The sequence below is a fragment of the Mirounga angustirostris genome, unplaced genomic scaffold (genome assembly GCF_029215605.1).
Source record: "Mirounga angustirostris isolate CCGP_5_RB_7025 unplaced genomic scaffold, mMirAng1.0.hap1 SCAF_13, whole genome shotgun sequence".
NCBI classification, from domain to species: domain Eukaryota; kingdom Metazoa; phylum Chordata; class Mammalia; order Carnivora; family Phocidae; genus Mirounga; species Mirounga angustirostris.
Window position 1 is genome coordinate 95,825,029 of NW_026991721.1, and position 23,670 is coordinate 95,848,698.

The 23,670-nt window shown below is 54.1% G+C and overlaps 1 protein-coding gene across 1 annotated transcript; it reads left to right on the forward strand.

Annotated features, from left to right (window-relative positions):
* Positions 1-914: 914 nt before the first annotated feature.
* Positions 915-19,255, forward strand: TMPRSS13 (transmembrane serine protease 13). The gene is made up of 13 exons (XM_045892747.1): positions 915-1,085; positions 2,223-2,457; positions 3,484-3,588; positions 5,923-6,045; positions 7,002-7,131; positions 8,913-9,005; positions 9,986-10,029; positions 11,225-11,387; positions 12,237-12,409; positions 15,069-15,167; positions 18,110-18,252; positions 18,406-18,558; positions 19,229-19,255. The coding sequence occupies exons 1-13, from the start codon at positions 915-917 to the stop codon at positions 19,253-19,255; spliced, it is 1,659 nt and encodes a 552-aa protein (XP_045748703.1).
* The last annotated feature ends 4,415 nt before the right edge of the window (positions 19,256-23,670 follow it).

Sequence of the window (23,670 nt, forward strand, 5' to 3'; positions counted from 1 at the left end):
CAGCCCTTTGGTCATGCCCCACGGCTGTTAAATCTCAGCGAGGTGGGCGCTGTGTGGGCTAATGCAAAGGCGAAGGGAGATGGTCATTTCCTGCCCAGCTGCTATGTGCCAGACACAGGCAAGACATTTCCTATTTTATCTCATTGAATCCTCAGGGTCATTAGTCCCATTCTACAGATTAAGAAAAAGAAAAAGGAAGGTTAAGGGTCTTGCCCGAGGTCGCACTGCTGGGTGTAGGATGGAGACCCAGGTCTGCCTGACTCCAAAGACAAAGCTAGCAGCCGATGGGTGCTATATTTCAACATAGCCTCCCCACCTCTCCTTGCCCACAGCCCCAGTCCTGTTTCCCTTGGAGTGTCTAGGGGCTCACCTGTCTTCACTTTATGGAAATCTAGTCTCTAGATAATGGGGATGAGACGGGGAATCCGAGCTCTGGTCCAGCTGGGTCAGCAGCAGCGGCAGCTGCCCTTCTGGTCCCTAAACACACACAAGTGTGTCCCTGCTCGGCTCGCTGGGGCACCTGGATCCACGTGTATTTACCCACATCCGTTAAGTAACCCAGCAACTCCCTGGGATAATGGCTCCTGGTCCCGCCCGGTGGTAAGCTGAGCGTGGTCAGGGTCTCGAGATTCCTCCTTGAATTCATTTTGCAGCTTCCAGAACAATGAGGAAGTGACCAAATCCATTACCTCTGACTCTTAGAAAAGGGAGTTTAAAACAATTATGACAAAACCAAACAAGAAACCCTTGCCTGGTGGGGATGATGGTGTTGACTTGGGCCGATGTTCTAACAAGGAGGACTTTTTCTTAACCGGTTGGCTTACTAATAATGTCCAATGTCAAGCACACTGGCAGGTGAGGGATGGAAACAGGTGCCAGGGGCCAGAGCCTGTCTCCCCTGCACAGCCCTGTCGATGGTGGCCCAGCGCAGGGTCCCCAGCACAGGTGTGATGCCCTCACCATCCCTCCTGAGGGGCCAGTCAGCTCCCAGCAGGAATGATGATGACGGTCAGATGTGGCCCCTGGGCCAGATCCAGTCCCAGCTCCCCGTGCGGCCTCTGGGGTTTCTGGAGGGGGCTGAAGAGGTGGGGATGGTATAAGGGGCCAGAGGGAGGTGACAGGGACTGGGGGCCCCACCAGGCTTCCTTTCCGCCCTGACTGCCCTCTGGCTCTCTCTTAGATTTAGAACACCCCACCAGCGCTCACTGACTGCCTAGTAAGACTGGATGCTGCATTATCAACTGCATCCCTCCTCAGAGAGGCAGCAAAACCTCATGGTTGAGCTGGCCTCCGAGCCCGGCTTTCTGGACTCATGCTCTGGCCCAGCCCCTCTCCAGCTCTGACAGTTTGATCACATTGCTTAGTCTCTCTGCTTCTGTTTCCCCTGTGCAAAATGGGAGCAATTCTGTCCTGAGGATTAAGTGAGTAAATACATATAAAGCTCTTAGAGCACGTGAGGTCCTCTATAACCATCCACTAGAGTGCTAAATCTGGGCGAGCAAACCACTCCACCTGCAGCTGAGTCGGGTTAAGGATCTTGTCCAAGAGTGGTGGACTCCTACCCCTGCCTGTACCTTCTTCTGATGTTGCCTCTGATGCATGGGTGAGTGAACGCATGTGTGTGCATGCGTGCGTGCAGGTGCGTGGGTGAACGAGACAAGTCTGGTGTTACTGAGAATGGTGGGCTACAAGGCAGGTCAGGGCTTTTCTTAAGGAGTGCTATTCACACTTTTTGATGACAGCTTATAGTAAGAATGGGGTTTTATAAGTCTGATGCCCACAAGAGGAAAGGGCATGGTGTGGGGGGTGTAGAAGTGAAGAGGGCGGAAGGAGCAATCACTTTCCTCCCCAGGGACCACATCTCCTTGAGCCACCCTCAGAGGGAGGGTCCCTAGACACATGTAGCCCAAGCAAGGGCCCCCCAAGCCCCAGGCAGATGGCCCACTGCCCTCTGCCCACCTCTGCAGGTCCCTGTGATGGGGAGAGACTGTAGGGAGGTGGGGGGTGCAGGCTCTTTGAACTTGTGCTCCATCCTGGGAAACTCTCTTCTCAGATGCTTCTCTGCCAGGAGTGGGGAGGTGATGATGGTGGTGATGGGGGGCAGTGTTTGCTCCCCACCTAGCTGCTTGCCCCAGAGCATGGATCTCCTGGCTCAGCAAACCTGATAGCTGGGTGGGTTCTCAGGCGAGCAGCCTGAAGGATGCCCTTCACTCTGCTTCCAGAATGCTTCCCCGGCAAGGACGTCTCCAGCCCGGGCGTCTCTAGCCCGGGTGTCCCCAGCCCGGGCGTCCGCGGCCCGGGCATCCCCTTCCAGGTCATTGTCTGCCCAGTCAGCCTCCATGACATCTTCTCCGACGAGAGTGTACCTTGTTAGAGCAACACCACTGGGGGCCGTGCCCATCCGGGCATCTCCTGCCAGGTCAGCGCCAGCCACCAGGGCCACTGAGGAGAGCCCAGGTAAGGGGGACACTGCAGGGAAGGCAAGAGGAACAGGGAAGGAGGCGATGTGCGGGGACGAAATCTCAGAGTTGGGATTCTCTTCTCTTCCTCTCCTCCTTGGATAGTGATGTGTGAGGAGCAGGGGGAATGGTCAGGGGCGGGCAGTGGGGGGCCTGGGGAGGTGGGGCAGAAAGAAGCCATTACGTGCAAGCCCAAGACAGTGGAAAATGGGGGCCTTGGGGGGCGGGGAGAAGAAACCAGGACCAACAAAGCAGCTGTAACTTTGGAGGCTGTGCAGTGCGGGTCATAGGGCAGATTTCGAGAGCAAGGACTCTGGTTAGAGCCCCTTCCATGGGTCTGCCGGGAGGCGAGGGTTGGCCTTGGAGCAGGGTCCTGACTGTGGGCGCATCTGTGGGCTGAGGAGGAAATGGAGAGATTCCGACCAGGCAGGCACTCTTGACCTCCATCCTTCCAACCCGACTTACCCTGGTTCAGTTGCTGGCAGTCAGAGCGAGCAGATGGGCCTTGGGGCTGGCCCTGCCCCTAACGAAACAGTGGGTCTGCCCATCCCAATGTTGCCCTCCTCTCGTGCTGGGCTTCAGACTGTCCCCACCGTCCCATATTTGGGGCCCCTCTCACAGTCTTGCCCTCTCAGGGGCTGGTGGGGCACTCTGGTGTGGCTTTTGGAACGAGACACACTTCATTTGACTCCCTGCTCTGCCGTTCGCTGGCCAAGTAACCTCGAGCAAGTTCTTTCACTTTTGTGAACCTCAGTTTCCCCATCTATCAAATGAGCACGATAACGTCCAGCTCACACAGTTGCTGTGAGAATTCCACAAGAGAGCACTTGCCAGTGTGGCTGGCTGGCCCGGAGGAGATGCTCCGCTAAAGGGAGCTGTGGGCATCAGGTGGGGTGCTGCCACATTCTGGAGTGGAGAGGTCCCCGTGGGGCCCTCCCGGGCCAGCCTGTTTCCTTCCCCTCCTCCACTGCACTGGACCCCTCTCCAACAGCCTTACCCTCCCCTGCTGCTGCCCCGCTCCTAGGTATCAGCTTGCCCAAGTTCACCTGGCAGGAGGGCCAGAAGCAGCTGCCGCTCATCGGATGTGTCCTCCTCCTCATCGCCCTTGTGGTGTCGCTCATCATTCTCCGTGAGTTTAACGGAGGGAGCAGGGGCGGGCTCTGGTCATGGCCCATGGCCGGGCGGAATGGGGTCTGCGGACGGGGGCGCGTCGCAGGGAGACGGGAGTGGGGAACACACACTCTTCTGGCTACAGTGCCCCCCACAGACACTCCCGCAAAAGGCCGTGGACCACAGTCCACAGGGGCCTCCAGGCCCCTTCCGGGCCGCTGGGTTAGGAGGACCCGGGCTCGGGCCTCATCCTTGCTACTTCCTGTGCATCTTGCTTGAGAGAGTTAGTTAGCCTCTCTGAGCTCCGTTTCTGCATCTTCAGATGGGATTCAGTTCCTTCAGTGCATTTGACTTACCACGTGCCCCGTCAGCACTCATAAAGACTTCACGGGGTTATGAGCCGTAAGTGACATAATGGCACGGTGCCTGGCACAAAATCTATATACGTTAATTATTTAAAAAAAAAAAAACATATAAACACAGATTAGGGAAAGTCTCTTGGGCATTTTTGGACAATGGGATAAAGTGTTCTTGGGTTTGGCACGGGCCCGGCACAGCGGGGAACCTTGCGGGGGCAGAAGGACAACCCTTTGCCACCCTGTCCTCGGAAGAGAGTCCAGTCTCCTGAGGGATCTCGATGGCAATAATTAAGGCCAAATGTGACCGTCAGGAAGAAATGTGACGGTCACATTTGTGTGACCGTCACACAAATGTGACAGCTGTGTGGGCCGGGGTGGCAGAGACCAGCTCACGAAGGGTCAAGTGACGGCCTGGAGGATGGGACAGCACGTGGACAGGGCATCTGAGCGGGACGAGCAGCTGCAGGAAATGTCGGGGGCAGGGGGGCAAGGTCGGCATGGGGAGAACGAAGGGACCCGCATAGCCAGCGAGGGAAAGAGTACTGGGGGGCCTGGGCTCTCTGTTTGGCTGGGCATGGCTGAGCTACATGGTAGACAGCTTTAAACACCAGGCCGGGGGGTAAGGGTTCTGTTGAAGAGGTGGCACGGTGTGGGGAGGAGCTGGGTGGGTGACCGTGCGGAAACCCGGGCTGGCCCGGGTTACTCCAGGAAGAGGATGGAGCACGAGGAGGTAGCGTGCTGCTTAAGGGCACGGCCCCCCAGAGCATCCTGGCTCTGCCGCTTGCCAGATGTGTGACCACACAAATTAACTTCCCCAGCCTCGGTGTCCCCACCTGCCTGACAAGGTGGGGGCATCGCTGTCACGATGCCTGCCACGTGGTGTCCGTGTGGACCTCCAGCCAGGATGCGCTGCCCTGCTTCTCCTGCCCCTCCCGCACAGGGCACTGCTCTGGGGACCCCCTGGCAGTCATGGGAGAGCAGTCGGGAATGACCCATGGAGGGATGAGTTGGCATCCAAGGGTGGCCCCCGGATAGAGCTAGAGTCACAGTGTGGTTTCACCACATGTCCTGAAGCCTGCTGACCATCAGGGGGGCCCTCCAGCTGTGGCCCCGTGGGCACTGGTGTCTGGGTCTGGAAGGAGCAGGGTGACTGAGCGCGTGGTAGGGCTGGCGGGAGAAGCAGGGGGTCAGGCTGAGGGTGAGGGGCAGGGTGAGGAGGTAGAACTCGGGTTTCTTGGGCACCCAAGGGAAGGTGTCTCTGGCAGGAGGGATGGGATCCCTAGTTTGAGAAGAGGTTAGTGTTCCAGACGCAGGGAGTCACGGGGCTGACTTTCCCAGGTGGTTTGTAAAACTTGGACATTTGGGAATCAGCCACCTAGATTTGCTCTTTGAGAGGAAAGACATCTAAAGGCATAAAGACAAGTAATGGGGCAGGAGCTGAGCAAAGGGGACATCCCTTGTGTAGGGGAGAGGGAGGAGGAGGAAAATCCAGGAGCTTCTGAGACCGAAAGAACAGCCTTTGAGAGGACAGCATGGGCAGTGCTTGAGCGTGTGGACGCTGGAGACAGAAATTTCTCTGCCATGACCCTCAGAGCACAGAGAAGAAGGGAGGCCAGAGGGGCTCCGAGAGGGGGGGGCTCTGGGATTCTGGAGGAGGGCTTTCTCTGGTCGCCACTCTGGCCCATGTAGGGCATGGGAGCTCCCAAAGCTGTACCCACCTCCACACCTCCCTCCCTCATTGTCCCTCCCTCTCTTTCTCTCTCTCTGGGTGGCTGCTTGAGTCTGCCTGGTGCTGCCCTGCTTGCAGGAGCTTTCCAGAGCATTCCGGAGCATTCCTGAGCAGCCTTTCTCTCCATACAGATGGGGGAAGAGAGCCCCAGAGTCCGAGAGGGATTGCAGGTCGGTGTCTCAGAACCCCCAGGGCCTCGGGCTGCTCAGTGTCTTGTCTTCCTGGGGTTGGCAGTGACCCAGCTGTCTGCTTTGTTGTTTTCCAGTCTATTTGTGGCGGGGCCACACGGGGATCAAGTACAAGGAGCCGGTGGAGAGCTGCCCCCCCCATGCTGTGCGCTGTGATGGGACCGTGGACTGTAAGCTGAGGAGTGATGAGCTGGGCTGCGGTAAGGATGCTGAGCTGGGCATGGGTGCATGTCTGCCTGAATGTGTGCATGTGTGTGCACGCGTGTGTGTGCACGCGTGTGTGCGCATGCACTCTGGAGACTGCAAACTGCGTATCAGCTCGAATGGGAGGCAATGCACAGAGAGTCGGAGGAGCTGGGTTCTGGTCATAGTAGACCTGGGTCTGAAACCTGGCTTTGAGTGCTGTGTGACTCGGGCAAGTCACTTACCTTCTCTGGGCTTCAGGTTCCTAATTTGTGAAATGAGTGAACTGGACAAGATCAGTGGTTCTCAGAATCTGACCATTCCCGAGTATCAGACAAAATAGAGCTACTCTGGCTGGAGGCAGGTGTGGGGTCCAGAGCTCTGTCCCCATGCCCCATGCTTCTAGGCCCCAGCAGGTGACCTCTGACTTGGCACCCCTACGGTTTCATAAAGGTCAGTTGGTAAAGAGCTAGCCTAGATGAGCACAAAGATCTCTCTGCGCTCTGACCCTCAGGGGTTTCTCGGTGCGTTGCCGATGTATAGCCCTGATGTAGGTGTCTGTGGGAGCATTTCCCCTGTGTGTTTGTGTGTGTCATTGCCCACGACCACATCACTCTCTGACTGCACATGCAGTCAGATCACAGACCTTATTCCCCATGCCACTCTCTTGTTCAGGCATGTCGCTGCCTTCCTGGGGTGAAGGCTCCTGGCAGTGCTCCTCCCTTTTCCCAGCAATGGTCCCCCGGGGCATAGAGAGCTCTCTGCCCTGCCCCAGTCCCTGCCTTGGCTCTGCCTTTCCTGAGCATCCTGGGCTTCTGAGCCCTGGCTGGTGATCAGTACCTCCTGGCTGCTCCCAGACATTCCCCAGGCCTCAACGAGGAGCCTCAGGACAGGAGCGTCTCAGAGCCTAACTCAGTACATTCCTCAAGACCTGGGTGCTGAGAGCCCGCTCTGCCCTTTTCCTGCCCGGCAGTGAGGTTTGACTGGGACAAGTCTCTGCTTAAAGTCTACTCCGGATCCTCCCATCAGTGGCTTCCCATCTGCAGTGACAGCTGGAATGACTCCTACTCAGAGAAGACCTGTCAGCAGCTGGGTTTCCTGAGGTAAACCTCCCCCCCTGGGTCCCAGCTTCAGGGACGTCCTGGGCTCTCGGCAAGGGCCCCTCAGGTTCACTGGGGGCAACTCATTAAAAAGACTCTTGAGGACCAGGGCTGAGGGCACTAGCTCGGGACGCTCTTGAGCTATTCAAAGGGCCCTGGGAGCCCAAGTCTGGGGGCAAGTTGTTCCCACGGGGCCAGAGTAGTGATCTGGAGATCTGCAGTAGGAGCATCAAAGTGGCCTTGTGGCCGTGGTCACAGTTAATGATCACGGTGGTCCTGTGAAGGGGGTAGGCTTTGAGCAGGTCTTATCTTCTCCTCCCAGCCGGAAACTAGAGGCTCAGGCTCTGAGCTCCAGCAGCTGTGGCTTGAGCTGGAACTCATCCAAGGGGGAAGGAGATGGGCAGGTGTGGCCAGGTAAAGTCTTAAGAATCTTTGGCTCTAAAGATTTCACACCAAAGCAGATGCTGGGGGGTGGAGCTGGGAGTAGGGTTAGGACAGCCTTCCCACTTGAAGGAGTCCCCCCTTCTTCCCTTTATCTCCAGGCCACATAGCCAACTCCATCTTCCCTCTTGGTCCGAGTTTTGGGGTTCACCAATGTGTGTGAGGTTGTGGGGAGAAGGGTTTAGGCGGTCACTGTGGACTCTCTGTCGAGGCAGCGCCTTGAAAACCAGGGCTCGGAGGCTAGGACTTAGAACCTGTCCTCTGCCCTCACCCCAGCCTCAGAATTCCGATCTGTAAGAGGGGAGTCAGGGGATCTGGCTGGAAGAAGACAGACGTCTTCAGTTGTTGAGTTGTACGACCTTATGCAAATCTGAACTTCCCTTGGGCTTCAGTAGATAGTGTGTCATTTATTCCAAGCACGTAATTGAGGTTTGATATGTGCCGGAGACCATGGGCACCCTGACAAGATCCCCCTGCCCTTCAAGAACCTCCGGTATGGTGTGGGGGAGAGAGGCTTAAACCAACAACCACAGCATAATGCTATGTGTAATGATAAGGACCTGTGCAAAGCACTATGGGTACGCAACAGAGAGGGTGCCTGACTGCACCTGGTGGAGAGCAGGGAACAGAGAAGCCCCCAGGGAGGGGAACAGCATGTGCAAAATGCACACTCTCATGCAAGGGTGCACCATGTTCTAGAAACGCACAGAAGTGCCACACAGATAGTGGTCCACGGATCAGCCACATCAGAATCCCCTGGGGGTGCTTGTTAAAATGCACCCCCAAATAGGAATCTCTGGATTAGGATCGAAAACCTGCTTAACAAATGCCCCAAGGTGATTCTTATGTACACTGTGGTCTGAGGTCCAGTAAGCGAGTACAAGGTTCTCAGACTTTCATGTGCAAAGCCATAATGTGGGGAATCTTTAAAATGCAGAGTCTGGCTCAGCAGGTTTGGGGGGCTGCTACTGCTGGCCCATGGATCGCAGCTTGGCTGGAAAAGGGCCCGGCTAGTGTTTCCTGAACTCGCTTGTGTATCAGAATCACCCGGAGGGCCTGCTAAAACATCGAACCAGACGGAGTTCCCGATTCAGGAGATCTAGGGTTAAGAGGACCCAAGAATTTGCATTTCTAACAAATCCCCAGGGGGTGCTAATGCTGCTGTGTCCTGGGCCAGTGCACAGGGCTAGTGGGGACAGTGGTGGAATACGCGGGTGGGGGCTGGGGGTACTGGGCCTTAACCGCCTCTGTCCTCTGCCAGCAAGATTCTAATGGCAGCTGGGGCACCGGGAAGGGGGGCAGCCTGTCTCAAGGGGGCTCATCCTTCTTTCCCTCCCTTACAGCTCTTACCGGACGACCGAGGTGGCCCGTAGGGATCTTGCCAGCAGCTTCTCAATCTCCAAATACAGCTCTACCCTCCAGGAAAGCCTCTACAGGTGTGGTGGTGTGGATCAGGCTGCCTGCCTGCGAGCAGGGAGATGGTGGGGTGCTTTGAGTCAGGGAGTCCCTCTCCTTTGGCCATTTTGGGACCCAGCCTCCAGGAGGAGTCCATCGTGAATGTCCCGAGCATCCCAGAAACAGTCCTCATTTGCCACCCATCTCCTGACTTGCAAGTTCTTATTGAAGCATGGTGCAGAGAGAACCTCAAGGTCAGGGGTGGCCCAAGCATTCATCTGGTGGTCAGGGACCATGAATAGACCTTGGGGCCACCTATCCGCCAGGTGTTTGGACTGGGAGCTGCTGCAGGGAGTGGGCTTGGGGTGGGGAGGGAGAAACATCACTGGGGGGTGTCGGGGGAGGGGAAGCAGCTGCAGGAGGAGGGCCAGGTGCATGTGGTCAGGGATAGGGAGGCCTGGCTGGGAGGCCCTGGGCCACACCATCTGTCATCTCTGCACTGCAGCCCCGCCCTTGTCCCAATCCCACTCAGGGAGGTTGAGGGGTGCTCCACCAGCTAGCGGTGTTTACCTCGGGGAGGGAAAGGAGAAGCCAGGCTCCCAGAGAAAAAGGGATGGGGAGGGGAGGGAAGAGAAGCGAACGAGCTCTAGCCTGGATGCCTGCTTTGTGCTAGGTGTTTTGTAAGATGCATTGCCCATGGAGCATTGAGGAACTGGCCCAGGAGCTTTGGAAAGATGCTGGGACAATGAAGTCATGAGTTCAAAGGACATGGATCTACCCAATGTGTGCAATCTACCATAAGAAAACTGGGGCATGGGGACAAGGGTGGCGATGGTTTGCACTGAGCCATCTCCATTCCTGGAGGAAGCACTAGAAGGGTTTGTCTCTCTGGGAGGGAGATCAGAATCTCTATCATATGCAAAGGAAATGGGACAGGAAGTTGGAATGAGTCAATCATGGAAGGCTTCCTGGAGGAGGTATCTAATGTGCCCTTTCCCATCATCTGTGTCCCTTCGTGCAGGTCTGAATGCCCTTCCCAGCGGTATATCTCTCTCCAGTGTTCCCGTAAGAAGATGCTCTTCCTCCTGGGCTGTGGCCTCTGTGGGGTGGGAGTGAGGAAACAGAGGCGTGGGACCCCTCTGGGGGAGATGGCCAGCCCTGGGGGTCCCACAGGAAGATGGTCTTAACCAGCAGGCCTGCTTCGGGGCTGGGGTCCCTGTAAGGCACGGGGATAGTCTCAGGGTAGCACTTTCCCTTCTCCGGACTCTGCTCAGCCCAGCAACCTTGTTCATATGGGGGAAGCCATTCAAATCTCATGGATTCTGGGTGTGGGGAGGACTGGGAGGGCTAGTCTGGATCAGCGGAAAGCTCCCATATCAACAGATGCGGAACTAGATCCAGGGCGAACATTTACCGAGTACATTCGACTCTTACTGACTCTTGATAAACAATTGCATTTGGTTCTCATGTGGCAGGTGCCTTTACTGTCCACTAACTGATAAGAGACTGAAATGTTTGCCTTGCTTAGGGACAGATTGCTGGTAGGTGAGGAGCTGGTATCTGACCTTGGGTCTGACCCCAAAGCCCAAGCTGTTAACCAGCCTACAAGTGCTGTGTTCTCAGGAATGACCAGGTGGGGGTGCTCCCCTGAGTGGGTGGGCACGGGGCTATGGACAGAGTGCCCACCCCTCAGACCGCTGCTGGTTCTTCCCTTTTTCCCCCTTCAAAGACAAAAAGGACACCGTCCAAACAAACTCCACGGACTGCCCTCCTTGTCCACAATTTTGGGGGGATGACTCCAGAACATGCTTGGAAATGTTCCGTTGGGGGTACATACAGGGTCCCCAGTAGCACTAAATGACCCACTGGGGAACCATATGGGCACAGACCCACCTGCACAGCATGGCAGCCCTGGGATTCACCATCATGACATGATGCTTGGCACAGTGCCCCCAACTTCAGGCACTTTAGTGAGCATTTGTCAAAGTTCAGGAAAGAATGAATGAGTGGGAGGAAAGAGGAACTTGCCAGGGATGCAACTTCCCACAGGGTGATCCCAGAAATCCAACTCACCACATGGGAGCTCTGCTTGGGCAAGAAACAGCCGGGCCATGTCAGATTAAGTGAGCAATGCTGTGTCCATGGGCGGGTGGGTGCCCCTAGGAAGGGGCTGCCCGAGCCTGCCCCGCCGCGCCCAGGGAGCATGGGAGTGGCTCGGAGGGCAGCCGAGGTCACGGTTCATCTGCCTGCTTCTCCCCAGACTGTGGACTGAGGGCCATGACAGGGCGGATCGTGGGAGGGGCGCTGGCCCCAGAGAGCAAGTGGCCTTGGCAAGTCAGTCTGCACTACGGCACCACTCACATTTGCGGGGGCACGCTGATCGACGCCCAGTGGGTGCTCACCGCCGCCCACTGCTTCTTCGTGTAAGTGCCCGAGGGGCGGGTGATGCCATGCCGCCCAGGCCCCGGGGGAGCACCGGGGAGGGCTGATGGCAGACTGACTTGTCTCTGCGGAGGAGGGCTCTGGTTGTGAGCCCAGGCCCCCAGGGTCAGGGCCATGATCTGCAGTTGCTGTTTGGTCCTGGGACTGTGCACTGGGGCTACTTGTTTTGAGCGCAGCCCAGAATGAGAAAACAACCTGGATGACCCGGAGGGAGAGTGAGGCAGGCAGGAAAAAAGGGCTTGGGAGCCTGTCCCTGAAGAACGGGGTGAAATAGAGGCTTTGGGCTTGTTGCCACTTCCTGCAACACGAACTTCCAGGAGAGGAGCCTGAGGAATCAGGAATGCTGTCCCGGGAATAGGGAATTGAGGGATGGGGATCGCAGGGAGGGCGGTGCCATCAGCCTGTCCCTTTAGCTGGGGGGCAGGAAAGGGCTCTGAGGACAAGGCCTCAGGGGCACTGGCTTCCCCAGGAGTGAGTGAGTCTTTGGCAGATGACTTTGTCCTGTCTACAGCTCCATTTCTGCTGAGGATAATACTTCTGAGCTGTGACCTGTCCACCCTATAGGAAGCTTGGTGGTGCACGGAGGAGACAGTGGGGGGTAAATGCTCAGAGATTGTGCCCATCACTCCTCTTTATTGTTGTGAGGGGCTGGGTGGCCAGTTTAGGATGGGCTTTTGGAGAAAAGGGGTTGTTTTAGAGCCCCGGGCTAAGAAGGAGGGCTCCCTTCCGAGGTCATTTGGTCCATCCCGTTGCCTGTAAGCTGGTGCTGCGGCTGCCAGGGGGCTCCACCAGACGTGGAGCCGGACCATGCTCCCTTGGGGCTCTTGCAGGACCCAGGAGAAGATTCTGGAGGGCTGGAAGGTCTACGCAGGCACCAGCAACCTGCTCCAGCTGCCTGAGGCAGCCTCCGTCTCCCAGATCATCATCAATGGCAACTACACAGACGAGGAGGATGACTATGACATTGCTCTCATGCGGCTCTCCAAGCCCTTGACCCTGTCTGGTGAGTCACAGCCACGCCGGCTCTTCCAGGTAGCCCTCAGGGCCCAGCCTTGCCGTGTCCATAGACCCCTCTTGGGGTCCCAGAGCCTCAGCATGGTGGAAGCCAAAGGCTCTTGGGGATCATTTAATGGAACTCTTCTACTTTACCATTGGGGAAACTGAGGCCCAGAGGCTGGAAATAAGGTTGTCCCAAATGACACATCTTACACTGCAAGTTGGTGACAGAGATAAGGCTTGGATACTGGTCTTAACCAATATAAATAGATCGAATTGTGTCACTCCTATTTATTGAGCACCTAACAGGGGCTGGGCACTGTGGTAGGCATTTTGCCACTGCGGTATCATTGACTCATTGACTCTTCCCGACCAATCCTGTAGAGCAGGTACTATTATTAGCTTCATTTTACATTTGAGGAGATGGAGCCTCAGGGAGAGAAAATTACCCAGGGCCACGGAGTACTAAGCGGCAGCTCCAGGATGGGATCCAGGTGGGTCTGCCTCCGGAGCAATGCTGTTCTTGCTGGGCTCTCTGCTGGCAAATTGGGATCACTGCAGGTGGAAACACAAAACGAGCACACTTTCAGAGTTCAGACAGTGAATTGCGACGAGTTTTGGCCACAGGGCGGAAATGTTAGGGGAGCTGTTCGGGGATCAAAGAGGGTGTCATCCATTAATTCACTCACTCATGTGTGCACTTACCAAATACTGTGTGTCTGCTGCTATGCAGCGCGCTCTGCAGTTGCAGTTGCAAATAGAACAAACTGGGGGACGCTCAGTCAGTAGAGGTCAGTGACTTGAGGGCGGGAACAGCTGGGGGAGCCGAGGTGGCACACATGGGGCTTCTCTGAAGAAGGATCGCTAAGGTGGACTGGGCTTTCTGGCAGCCTTGGAGGGCTCTCTGGTTAGTCCAGACTTTCTCGTGCTCTGAGCCTGCGAGCTGGTCTTTCCTGGCACATTAATTACAGAGGCGGTGTCGGTCCTGAGTCAGACACTAGGTCGTCATTGTGGGGTGAGGAGGAGGAAACGGCGGCTGAGCTCGGTTGGGCGGGGCTGGCCCAGCGCCACGCCCATCCAGGGCCACGCCCACCCAGGGCCAGCCTCCCCGCCACTCCTCCTCCGCTCTAGCCTACCAGCCTATTTTGAGGAGCCCCGGGACTTGCAAGGCGAGGGGCGGTCCTCTGCCCATGCGCTGCCCCTCATGCCCAGCTAAGAGGGGGCAGTCTGCAGGACCAGAATAGGCCTTTCCAACCTTGCCAAACCCAGACTCCATTTGGCTAACCATCCAGATGTCCCGCCCCCCCGACCCCACTTAATGTTATTTGGAATTCCCAATCAAATTAAGTAATCTGTAAAACCGAATGAAAGCTATTATAACATTGCATATGCTTTTCAGACTATGGCAGTCCCTCTCCAGACTCTGATAGGCCCCTGGGCAGGAAGCACACCTCTAGTCTGAGAATCACAGCTTAGATTTATATAGTCCCATGGTCAGACCATGTGCCCTGATTTTTGGTTTAGAAATCAGGGTAGATTTTCTTAAACTCCTTGGTGGACTGAGCACTTTCAAGTCATAGTACTATCTGAGAAACCTTGTGAAAACTCACTGATAAATTTAATTCCCCCATAAAAACGAGTGGAGGATAGAACCGTGTTATATATTTTTTAAGACCCTAGCTCTTAAAAACGAGCATATTTTAAGAACTTATGTTTTGCATTTTTTGGTTAATAATTGATGCCATTCCTTCATTTCTTGTTTGTTTGTTTACTCTCTAGCAGACCAATGTGTTAGACCCCGATACTTAGAGCCCAATTTATAGGAGAAGAATCTAGCATTCATTCCCTCTCCCACACCCCCTTCCTCTGTGTCGCTCCTTCCTTTCTTCCTTTCTATGTTTGTTGAGCACTTTGTATGTGTCAGGCACTGTTCTAGGTGCAGGAAGCTGCGGTGAGCATAACAAACAATTGAGAACACTGCAAACATTCTATCAGCTGATATTTTCATTTTGCAAAGTGGAGTTTGGTGGTCCCTGCCCTAGTAAAGATCCCAGTCCTCAGAGGGAGCTGTGACATGATGTACAACAGCACCTTCTAAATGTTTCTGAGCATGGGGGCAAGGGAGCAGTGGTTTTGTGGTCTGTACCTCTAGGGATGTGCTCTTCCCACTTGGGGAGCTTGTCTGACCTGGAGGGAGTCCCTTAGTTCCTGACCCACATGTGGGTGCTCTCCCCAAACCAGGCTGGACACATCGCTGAGATGCCATGGTGCTAATGCCTGGGACTTAGCCTGCTGTTCCTCCTTCCTCTGATGGACGGGCATGGAGGAGGCTCAGCTGGGAAGGCCGCTCTTAGAAGGGAGAGACTTATGGCCACGTGGGATCGGCGTGGCACAGGGGGTTTCCAAGGCATATGCTTCTGCCCACATAGCACCCACTGAGATCAGGATGCTTGAGGGAACTCCAGCAGCAACCTGAAGGCCAGAGGGTCAAGATAAAGTGACTGAGTTTCTTGCCTGGTCAGTTCAAGGCCCTGGAAGATTCAGAACCACGCTGGGGGGCAAGGAGGGAGGGTCCTAGGACATGGGCACCCTGTCCCTCCACAGTACCACCCCAGCTGAGACCTCCAGCCTTGTCCCTGCTCTGATGTCTCGATGTCTTGTTGTAGCTCACATCCACCCTGCCTGCCTCCCTATGCACGGACAGACCTTCAGCCTCAATGAGACCTGCTGGATCACAGGTTTTGGCAAGACCAAGGAGACGGATGGTGAGAGGCGGAGATGCTGGGCTGTGTCTGTGTGTCTGTACGGAGTGTGTGGGGGTGATATGTCAGGGTGTATAGAGGAGGGCCTGTCTAGATGAGGGTTTGGGCATAGAGATTCATGGGCCTGAATGTGGATGTGTGTGTTCACCTCACCCCCACACACAGCAGACCAGTTTATAATACATCTCATAGCACCTGTTAGAAACTTTTGATCTCCCGAATTCCACCCTTGACCCATTCTCCCCATTTTACAAATGAGGAAACTGAAGACCTTTGGGGCTCTGTCACTTGCCCAGGGTCACCCTGGTAGTTTCTGATAGACAGAACTAAGTCTAGAGTAGTCTAGAATAATCTAGAACCCGCCAGGCCACCCTGCCATGATGCTCTCCGCATCATACTACACCACTTGCTCACAGAGAGCCTCGGTTGTTTCTTTTCTTTTTTTTTTTTTTTGTGACAAAAGTATTTTAATCCTTAAAAGTGTTTTGAAATTTCATATATCTCATAGGAATCCAATGTTAAACAATGTTTGTTCATTTCAACACTTCTTTTTTTTTTTTAATTTATTATTTTTATTCTTATGTTAATCCCCATACATTACATCATTAGTTTTAGATGAAGTGTTCCATGATTCATTGTTTGTGCATAACACCCAGTGCTCCATGCAGAATGTGCCCTCCTCAATACCCACCACCAGAGCCTCGGTTGTTTCTTAAACTTTGGACTAACTCTTCCATGGAGAAAGTCCCCATTAAATTGAAGTAAAATAAATAAATAAATAAATTGAAGTTATTCTGAATTTTTTTAAAAAGTGAAAACAAAATGGAAAAAAATTTTTTGTTTTTGTTTTCAGTATATGCAGCTTTAGTCAATTAAAAGAAAAAGTCCCAGATGTGCAAGTGAAAAAAATACCACCTGTTGACACAGGCTTACCTAATAATCAGCTACTTTCACATATAGCTGTATAAGCTCAGAAAATCTATCCTGTAAGAATATACAAAATGTGTTTATATACAGCTCTGTACCTTAGAGCCTGTACATTTATTTCCTCAGAACCCTTAGGTACCACCTCCTGGTGAGGATACCAACCCTTCATTCACACATCTTTACAAAAAAGAAAGACTATTTGATGACAAATGGACTATTTGACTATTGACAACACTATGCATCCTGTATTCAGACCATGTAGGCTCCACTTAGTTGGTTAAGATCCCTCCATCAATGCAGACCACACCAGGTACCTGTGTCCCCCTAAATGCAGACCACACCAGGTACCTGTGTCCCCCTAAATGAAGACCACACCAGGTACCTGTGTCCCCCAAACAGCTTCGCACAGAGTGCTCCGAAGTAAAATCCTGTAAACCAACCCGAGACGAATGTGCGTATATACACTTGAGTATATGTCAAAGCAGTTGGTCTCCAGCCAAGACCACCCGGAGACCCCCTGTAGCTGAACACGTTGGGCTCATTGCTCACTGCACAGAGGGGAACATATACCATGGAGAACCATGGAAGTCTTTTTATTTTTTTATTTTTTTTTATTCTTATGTTAATCCCCATACATTACATCATTAGTTTTAGATGAAGTGTTCCATGATTCATTGTTTGTGCATAACACCCAGTGCTCCATGCAGAATGTGCCCTCCTCAATACCCACCACCAGGCTAACCCATCCTCCCCCCCCTCCCCTCTAGAACCCTCAGTTTGTTTTTCAGAGTCCATCGTCTCTCATGGTTTGTCTACCCCTCCGATTTCCTCTGCTTCATTCTTCCCCTCCCGCTACCTTCTTCTTCCTCTTTTTTTTTTTCTTAACATATATTGCATTATTTGTTTCAGAGGTACAGATCTGAGATTCAACAGTCTTGCACAATTCACAGCGCTTACCAGAGCACATACCCTCCCCAGTGTCTATCACCCAGTCACCCCATCCCTCCCACCCCACCCCCCACTCCAGCAACCCTCAGTTTGTTTCCTGCGATTAAGAATTCCTCATATCAGTGAGATCATATGATACATGTCTTTCCATGGAAGTCTTAATAACAGAGTGCTAGAAAGGACTTATCATAGATCTGGAGAATTTGGGGAGGTGGGCGGTTCAAAAAAGTGGAGCATTTCTTTAGATTGGATGCTTTCAGGAAGCAGGGATAACTCTATGATTGGACATCCTAATAATCTCATCTAGGAGTTAAGATTAAGCTGAGTCTAAAGCTATAATTGGTGAAGAGGCAGTAGCCACTCCTATTGGCTGGGAGAGGGGACGGTTGATATTTTTGTGGTTTGTAACCTACCTTGTTTTCATTTATGCTTAAACAAGATTACAAAGTGGTCTTCTTTTGCCTTGCTTCATCACTATAGCTGAGTGGTCTTTGCTGATGTTGGTTCTGTGGGGTTGTTTATGCTTGGCCCCAGAGCACTTGGCTGGCCTCACGGTTAGCCTCTGGCCAGTTACGGGTTTCGGGGCCTCCTTTCCCTTGCTCAGTGCAATGGATGGTGACTGGCCTGGGAGCAGCCTTGTTCTGGTCTCGACTCCATAACTGACTGGCCGTGTGACTGTGGGCAAGTCACGCCTTTGGCCATAAGTTCCTCCAACTGTAAATGGATTAATTACACCTCGTTAGGACACATAGTTACTGAAAACAAATGAAATGATGTATTTGATGGTGCTCTGAATACAGAAAAGATTGTGCAAGATGAAGGCAGCCCAATAGGCTTGTGAGTTTGTCTGTGTACATGCCTGTCTCTATGTTATGTGTAGGGAGTTGTGTGTGGTGCGAGGGTGTGTGTGCCCCTATGTTCTAGGTGGCCAACCACGGGAATGGTATCCTCCGCTCCCAGGAAGCTGTGAGTCTGAGTCCTGGGGTGAGCAGCTAGAAGGTTGTGAAGGTAGCCAGATCTGGTCTCATTCCTTTCCCATCTTCTCTTTCCTCCACTTGACTTCTCTGAAGAAAAGACATCCCCCTTCCTCCGGGAGGTACAGGTCAACCTCATCGACTTTAAGAAATGCAATGACTTTTTGGTCTATGACAGTTACCTTACCCCAAGGATGATGTGTGCCGGGGACCTTCGGGGAGGCAGAGATTCCTGCCAGGTGAGGCTGCTTCTGGGTGGGGCTCAGGTCCTGGGAGCCAGGGGCTGTGGGGGAAGCCTGGGGTGGTGGGTTTTGAGTGAGAAGCAGGTGCCAGCCATTTCCTGCTCAAGGACCACCTCTCCCACCGTGCTGAGATGTGTGCTCCCCCCACAGGGAGACAGCGGGGGGCCCCTGGTCTGTGAGCAGAAAGGCCACTGGTACCTGGCAGGAGTCACCAGCTGGGGCACGGGCTGTGGCCAGAGAAACAAGCCCGGTGTGTACACCAAAGTGACCGAAGTCCTCCCCTGGATTTATAGCAAGATGGAGGTGAGAGCCTGCACGGGCCACTGCACGGGGCAGACTGGGTACTCCCAAGGTGGGGTGCCTGGTAGAGGTCCCAGACTTTCCCTGGGGTCTTAGGAGAGGTCCCCTCACCCCTCATGTTTGGGGGTGTTCAGAAAGTACGGAAGACCAGGACAGGACAGGAATCGAATGTTGGGCCAACCCCAGCCTGTGTTTCTCGCCTTCCATTTCCTTCCTCTGAAGGGTTGGAAAGGGGTGGCCCCAGGCTGGGCCCCAGTAGCATGTCCTCTCCCCAGGGATGGCTAAGGTGTGAGTTCACACAGCCCAGTGGAGTGGCGTGGGCAGGAGGCCTCTCTCCTTGGCAGGAAGTTAGTCTCATGGGGATCTGGGGCATGGGGCTTCACTCCCACCTCTGCCGACCCAGCGCAGCCCTACCTTCCCTGCACCTGCCATCTTAGCTGTAAAGCAGGAACGCTATGCTCCCCTTCCCCGCTCTGCCCGAGCGAGGGCGGAGCAGTGCAGAGAGCTCAGGTGCTTGCTCCAGAAATCCAGCCTAGTGGTCTCTCTGCTTCCATGGCTCCTCCTTACTGAGTGCCCAGTGACATCTGGACTGAATTTCAGGCTCTGAACCCCCACCTTTGACATCTGTATTCCTGACCCAGCCTCACCCTGTTCTCCCTGTTCTCGTCCTCAGAGGGAGGTGCGCTTCCGGAAATCCTAAGCAGCTGGACTGTCCCCCCTCACGGCACTGGCCAAAGTGTCTGGGCCATCTGCAGTGTCACCTGGGCTAAAGGCCACCAGTCACCTCCGTTACTCCCACCTCCGCTGTCTGTTGCCTCTGTGAATGTGCATGCGTGTGTGCATGCATGTGTGTGTGTGTGTGTGTGTGTGTTGTTGCTGTCCCAAGGTCTTCAGAAACCAGGAGAGTGGTCGGCTCTTCCCAAACCCCAGGCTGGAAAGCACCTGGAGTTAACAGTGTGGGCACCATGGAGGTCCCTGCAGGGGTGTCCATGACGGATGGAGGAAGTGAAGCCCAAACGGCCCAGAGAAGGGCCTGGAAGTTCACATCAGGAATCCTTGCTCCTCTGACTCTGACTCGGAGACTAGCCCAGATTGCGTGGCCACCAGCAGCCCAGGTAACACCCAGGTGGTGGAGGGCCTGGGCTGGCCCTAGCAGGAAGATGCTCCCCTTGGCATTACGAGCATCCTGCCCCTTCTCAGACCTTGGGCTAGTGCCCGGATGTGGAGGGCTGGCTGCACTGCAGCTGTCCAGGTTCACAGCTGTTCTTGTTCGGTCATAGGCAGTTGGGGCAGATTTTTATTTTATTTTTATATTCAAGAAATGGAAGTAGATGCCTTTTTAAAGATTCTCCAAAAATTCCAGGAGCCTGAAGTGCTAGCATCCATCACCCCCAAAACTCCAAGGGACTTATGGGAGTTGTGCCATTCCAGAGTCCTGCTGAATGTTCCTGACCTCAAGGGACTGGATGAAGGAGCCCCTTTAGGGTCCTCAGGGTAGGGAGTCCTCACGCGGGCTGGCGAGCAAATCCATCACAGAGAGCCGCAGGTGTTGCTGTATCTGAAGGCCATGACCAGGGCGTGAAGAAATGGCTGTTGTCTTCTGTGGGCCTCGGAGCCTGAGAGAGTCCAGGTGGACAGGCCCCCCTCGTACCCAGCGCTGTCCTGGGCCTTGCAGTTTCCTCTCAGCTTCTCCGCCTTTCAAGTTCTCAGTTGTTTCAGAAACCTGGCACTGACACGAACACTGCCTTGGAGAGAGAGCTGACACCGTCCCCAGGCCCTCCGAACAGCCATGTTGAAGGATCTGAGTTGCCCTGCTCCTGTGAGCCATCAGTGTGCCTGGCCTCCATGCCAGCTAGAGGCCTGGGCCTTCCGCAGCCTCTCCTCTGGGCCACCTCTTCCTTGCCCAGTCCCATTCCCCTCACTTCCCCTGGGCCTGCCTCATGGTGCTATGACTCTCAGAGGCAGGGTCCATGCGGGTCAGCCCAGCCCAGCTCAGGCAGACAGCATGGCTGGGCACGGTGCGAGGGGGCTGCTTGCATGTTACCAGGGCTGGGGCAGGGGGAGGGCCACGTTCATGTCTACGGCAGCCCCGGCGATGGTCTTCAGCAATAAAAGTTGTGTGACCTGAAAAATTTGTGATTGGATGTTCTACTGATACCCTGCCCACCCAGGTGCCCAGACAGCCTCAGTTTGCGTTCTTAGTTTTGGTTCCTCAGCTGTGGGTTCTGTGTGTTTATTTAGCCAGCCAGCCAGCCACCCACCGTATCAGGCCGACTCTGTACCCGGTACTCATGACAGGCCCGGGGGTACAAAGGCTACGACAGTGTTCTCAGGAGCTCACGATTGTGACCCAGTGTGATGGAAGCTATGATGAGTATGGACACCATACTTGGAAGCTACCAATCACGCCTGGAGAGGTCAGGGAGGGCTTCACAGAGGAGGTGAGGCTTGAAAGGAGTCTTAAAAAGTAAGTAAACCTTCACCAAAAAAACCCAGACGGGGGTGGGTGAAGGACAATCCAGTGCTTATCCTTTCTCCTTTTCCCTTCTTCCTCTTTCTCTACCTCTGCCTTTGTTGAGCTCAGCAAAAGGCATGGTTGTAAGAAAGCCCCAAAGCTTATTCAAATATTTCCAACAGAACTGGAAGGTCCCATTGGCTTCTGAAAGATCTATCCCTTCTTGCTCTGCACTTGCTTTTCTTGCATTGAATATATTGACCTCGGTCATTATGATCCCGTGGATGCATGGCCCGCGCCCCACTTGCAAACTCCTGCCTCTGGTCCCGAACACAATCCTCCAGCCTGCGTCCATGGGCCTGGCCTTCGGACACCTCAGATTTGTATTCTTTACTCTCTCATGTCAGTGTGAGGGGGAGAAGTCCCTCCTTCAGTTCTTTTCTGGCTCCATCCCAACAAAAAGGTATAGGGGTGGGGCAAGTGCCAGGCTTAGCCTACTAGCAAGTAACACAGCGACCTAATAATAGCCCACAGTTTGCTACAACCTCAGCTTATTTCCAAAGCTTATTTCTCCTCCATCTAAGCATCCAGTGAGGAGGCTTCCTGCCACATTATTTTTCAGACCCTTCTTCTCTCTGGCTTCCTAGGGCAGAAGTGACTTGCAGGGATGCAGGGGTATGCGTGGGAGGGATAAGATAGAGAAAAAGCAGTATCTCAATAGGAAAAGAAAAACACTTTCCTTAGACACCGGACATTTATAGAGGCCATAAGAATCATGGAACGGGGTGATGGGACTTCCCAAATGGGTCCAGAATTTCCAGAAAGGTGCGCGCGTCTGTACTGGTGGGGGATGGTGGGGGGTTGCTGGTGACACCGTCCTCTGGTCCCTGGATCCCAGGCATCTCCAGGTGCCCCTCAGACTCTCTGGCTTTGTCAACTCCACTGACTGCTGAATGTCCCCCCGGGGAAGGAGGGGAGGGCCACGTGAGTGTGTTGGGTGTGGGGCAGAGCCAGTTACAGCCTGGCTGCCCATCCAGCTGCCTCTGGAGTTTGGATAGATGCCCAAGGGCTATTGTTTCCCATAATTGCTTAGCCAATGTCCTGATGCACTTGGGGGGACGTTGGGAGATGCACGTGGAGAGCTCCCTGTAACGATAATGATGAGGATAATGATGATAAGAGCTAGCGTTTGCTGAATGTGTGCTATGCAGCTTTGCAGATGTTGTGCTAACCACCTGATGTGTCTTATCTCCCGAAAGCAGGGAGTAGGCACTATTATCCCTGTTTTAGGGATGAGGACGCAAAGGCCAAAGGAAGAGAACTAAGCTTCCCTGAAGACATGACTGCTAAAGTGGTAGAGCTGGACTTTGAATCCAGGCTGTCCGACTTTAAAAGCTGCCTTCCCAAGTCAGGTAGGTTTCTCCTAGCTGTGACCTCACAGGATCTGCCGCTTGGCTCTGTGTATCTTTCCATTCTCCAGCAGGCCTCTGCCGTGGGAGGGGCAGGGCAGGCCAACTCCACAGAGAAGGCTGGGCACACCCCTCAGAGTGTCACACGACCAGAGGCTTAGCTCATGCAGTTTCCAGAACCTGAGACAAATGCATTATGAATGGGAGGAGGCCCCCTGACTCCTCTCGAACTCACGTCCCACGTGGATGCTTTTTGTGAGGCCCTCCTCTGCCATAACAAGCTGTCGCCCCGGGATACCTCCGTGTCTCCTTTCTCCTTTTCCCTTCTTCCTCCTGTGGGTGGGTGGCTCTGAGAGACTCATGCCGCTCATTCTCTACCTCCTCTGTGCTGGCCCAGGCATCCTGTGCCTTGGAATTCTGCTGTCCAGCCCAGGCAGCAAGCTCACACTGGTCTCACGATGAGTCCATGCTCTGGAGATAAGCAGCCCAGATTGTCCAGGTGGAGATCTTTTCAGATGAGTCCTCGGAGAAGAGGAGGGCCTGGCCTGGGCTTTGGTCCCACACAGCTCCGCTCCTGCCCGCCAGACGTGGCACGTGGACATAGCAGGATACCTCCTCAGCCCAAGGCCCGAGTCCCACAATAAGTTCCTCACTTTTCATACAAGGAAGGAGCTGGGAATTTTTGAATTCCCATAATTACACTATGTTTTAGTGGAGAAAGCAGTGAAGTTGGACTCGAGGTACCCGGAGGCACAAATTCGAGCTCCACTTACTTAGCTATCTGATCTTGGGCAAGCCAACCTCTCTGTCCCCTCACGCAGTGTAGGTGTATCTCTCCCACGGGCTGTGGCAGGATTAAATGGGAGGCTATGGGTAAACATGCAGGACAAGGTGACAGGCATATTGAGCCCTCTAAATAAATGTTGAATTTGCAGCAGAAGGACCAGATCCTTCACCTCTCTCCACCCCTTCAGCAAACAAATGAGACGGGAGTGGGGAATTTGAATACATCTTCAAAAGGTTCAAGTTTCTTCAGAGATTTGTCTCTGTATAAACCTGCCTCTTAGTTTTATAGCAACGGGGTTGATCTTCCATGAAAGCGACACCACCACCCAGGGCAGGTGGACGTCTCCTGCTGGGGGTTTCTCTGAGTCATGGAGATCCACTGGGTTGAGCTCACTCTGCTCTCTCTTGCCACTGATGGGACTAGGATGGGTACCTGGCCCTGACACTGCCCTGGAAGCACCTGAC

Bases quoted from the DNA above. Each gene is read 5' to 3' on its own strand.
- TMPRSS13 (XM_045892747.1), top strand. From the start codon at position 915: ATGGTGGCCCAGCGCAGGGTCCCCAGCACAGGTGTGATGCCCTCACCA. The intron at 1,086-2,222 runs GTGGGGATGGTA...CTCTGCTTCCAG, and splicing joins TTCTGGAGGGGGCTGAAGAG to AATGCTTCCCCGGCAAGGAC. The intron at 6,046-7,001 runs GTAAGGATGCTG...CCTGCCCGGCAG, and splicing joins GAGTGATGAGCTGGGCTGCG to TGAGGTTTGACTGGGACAAG.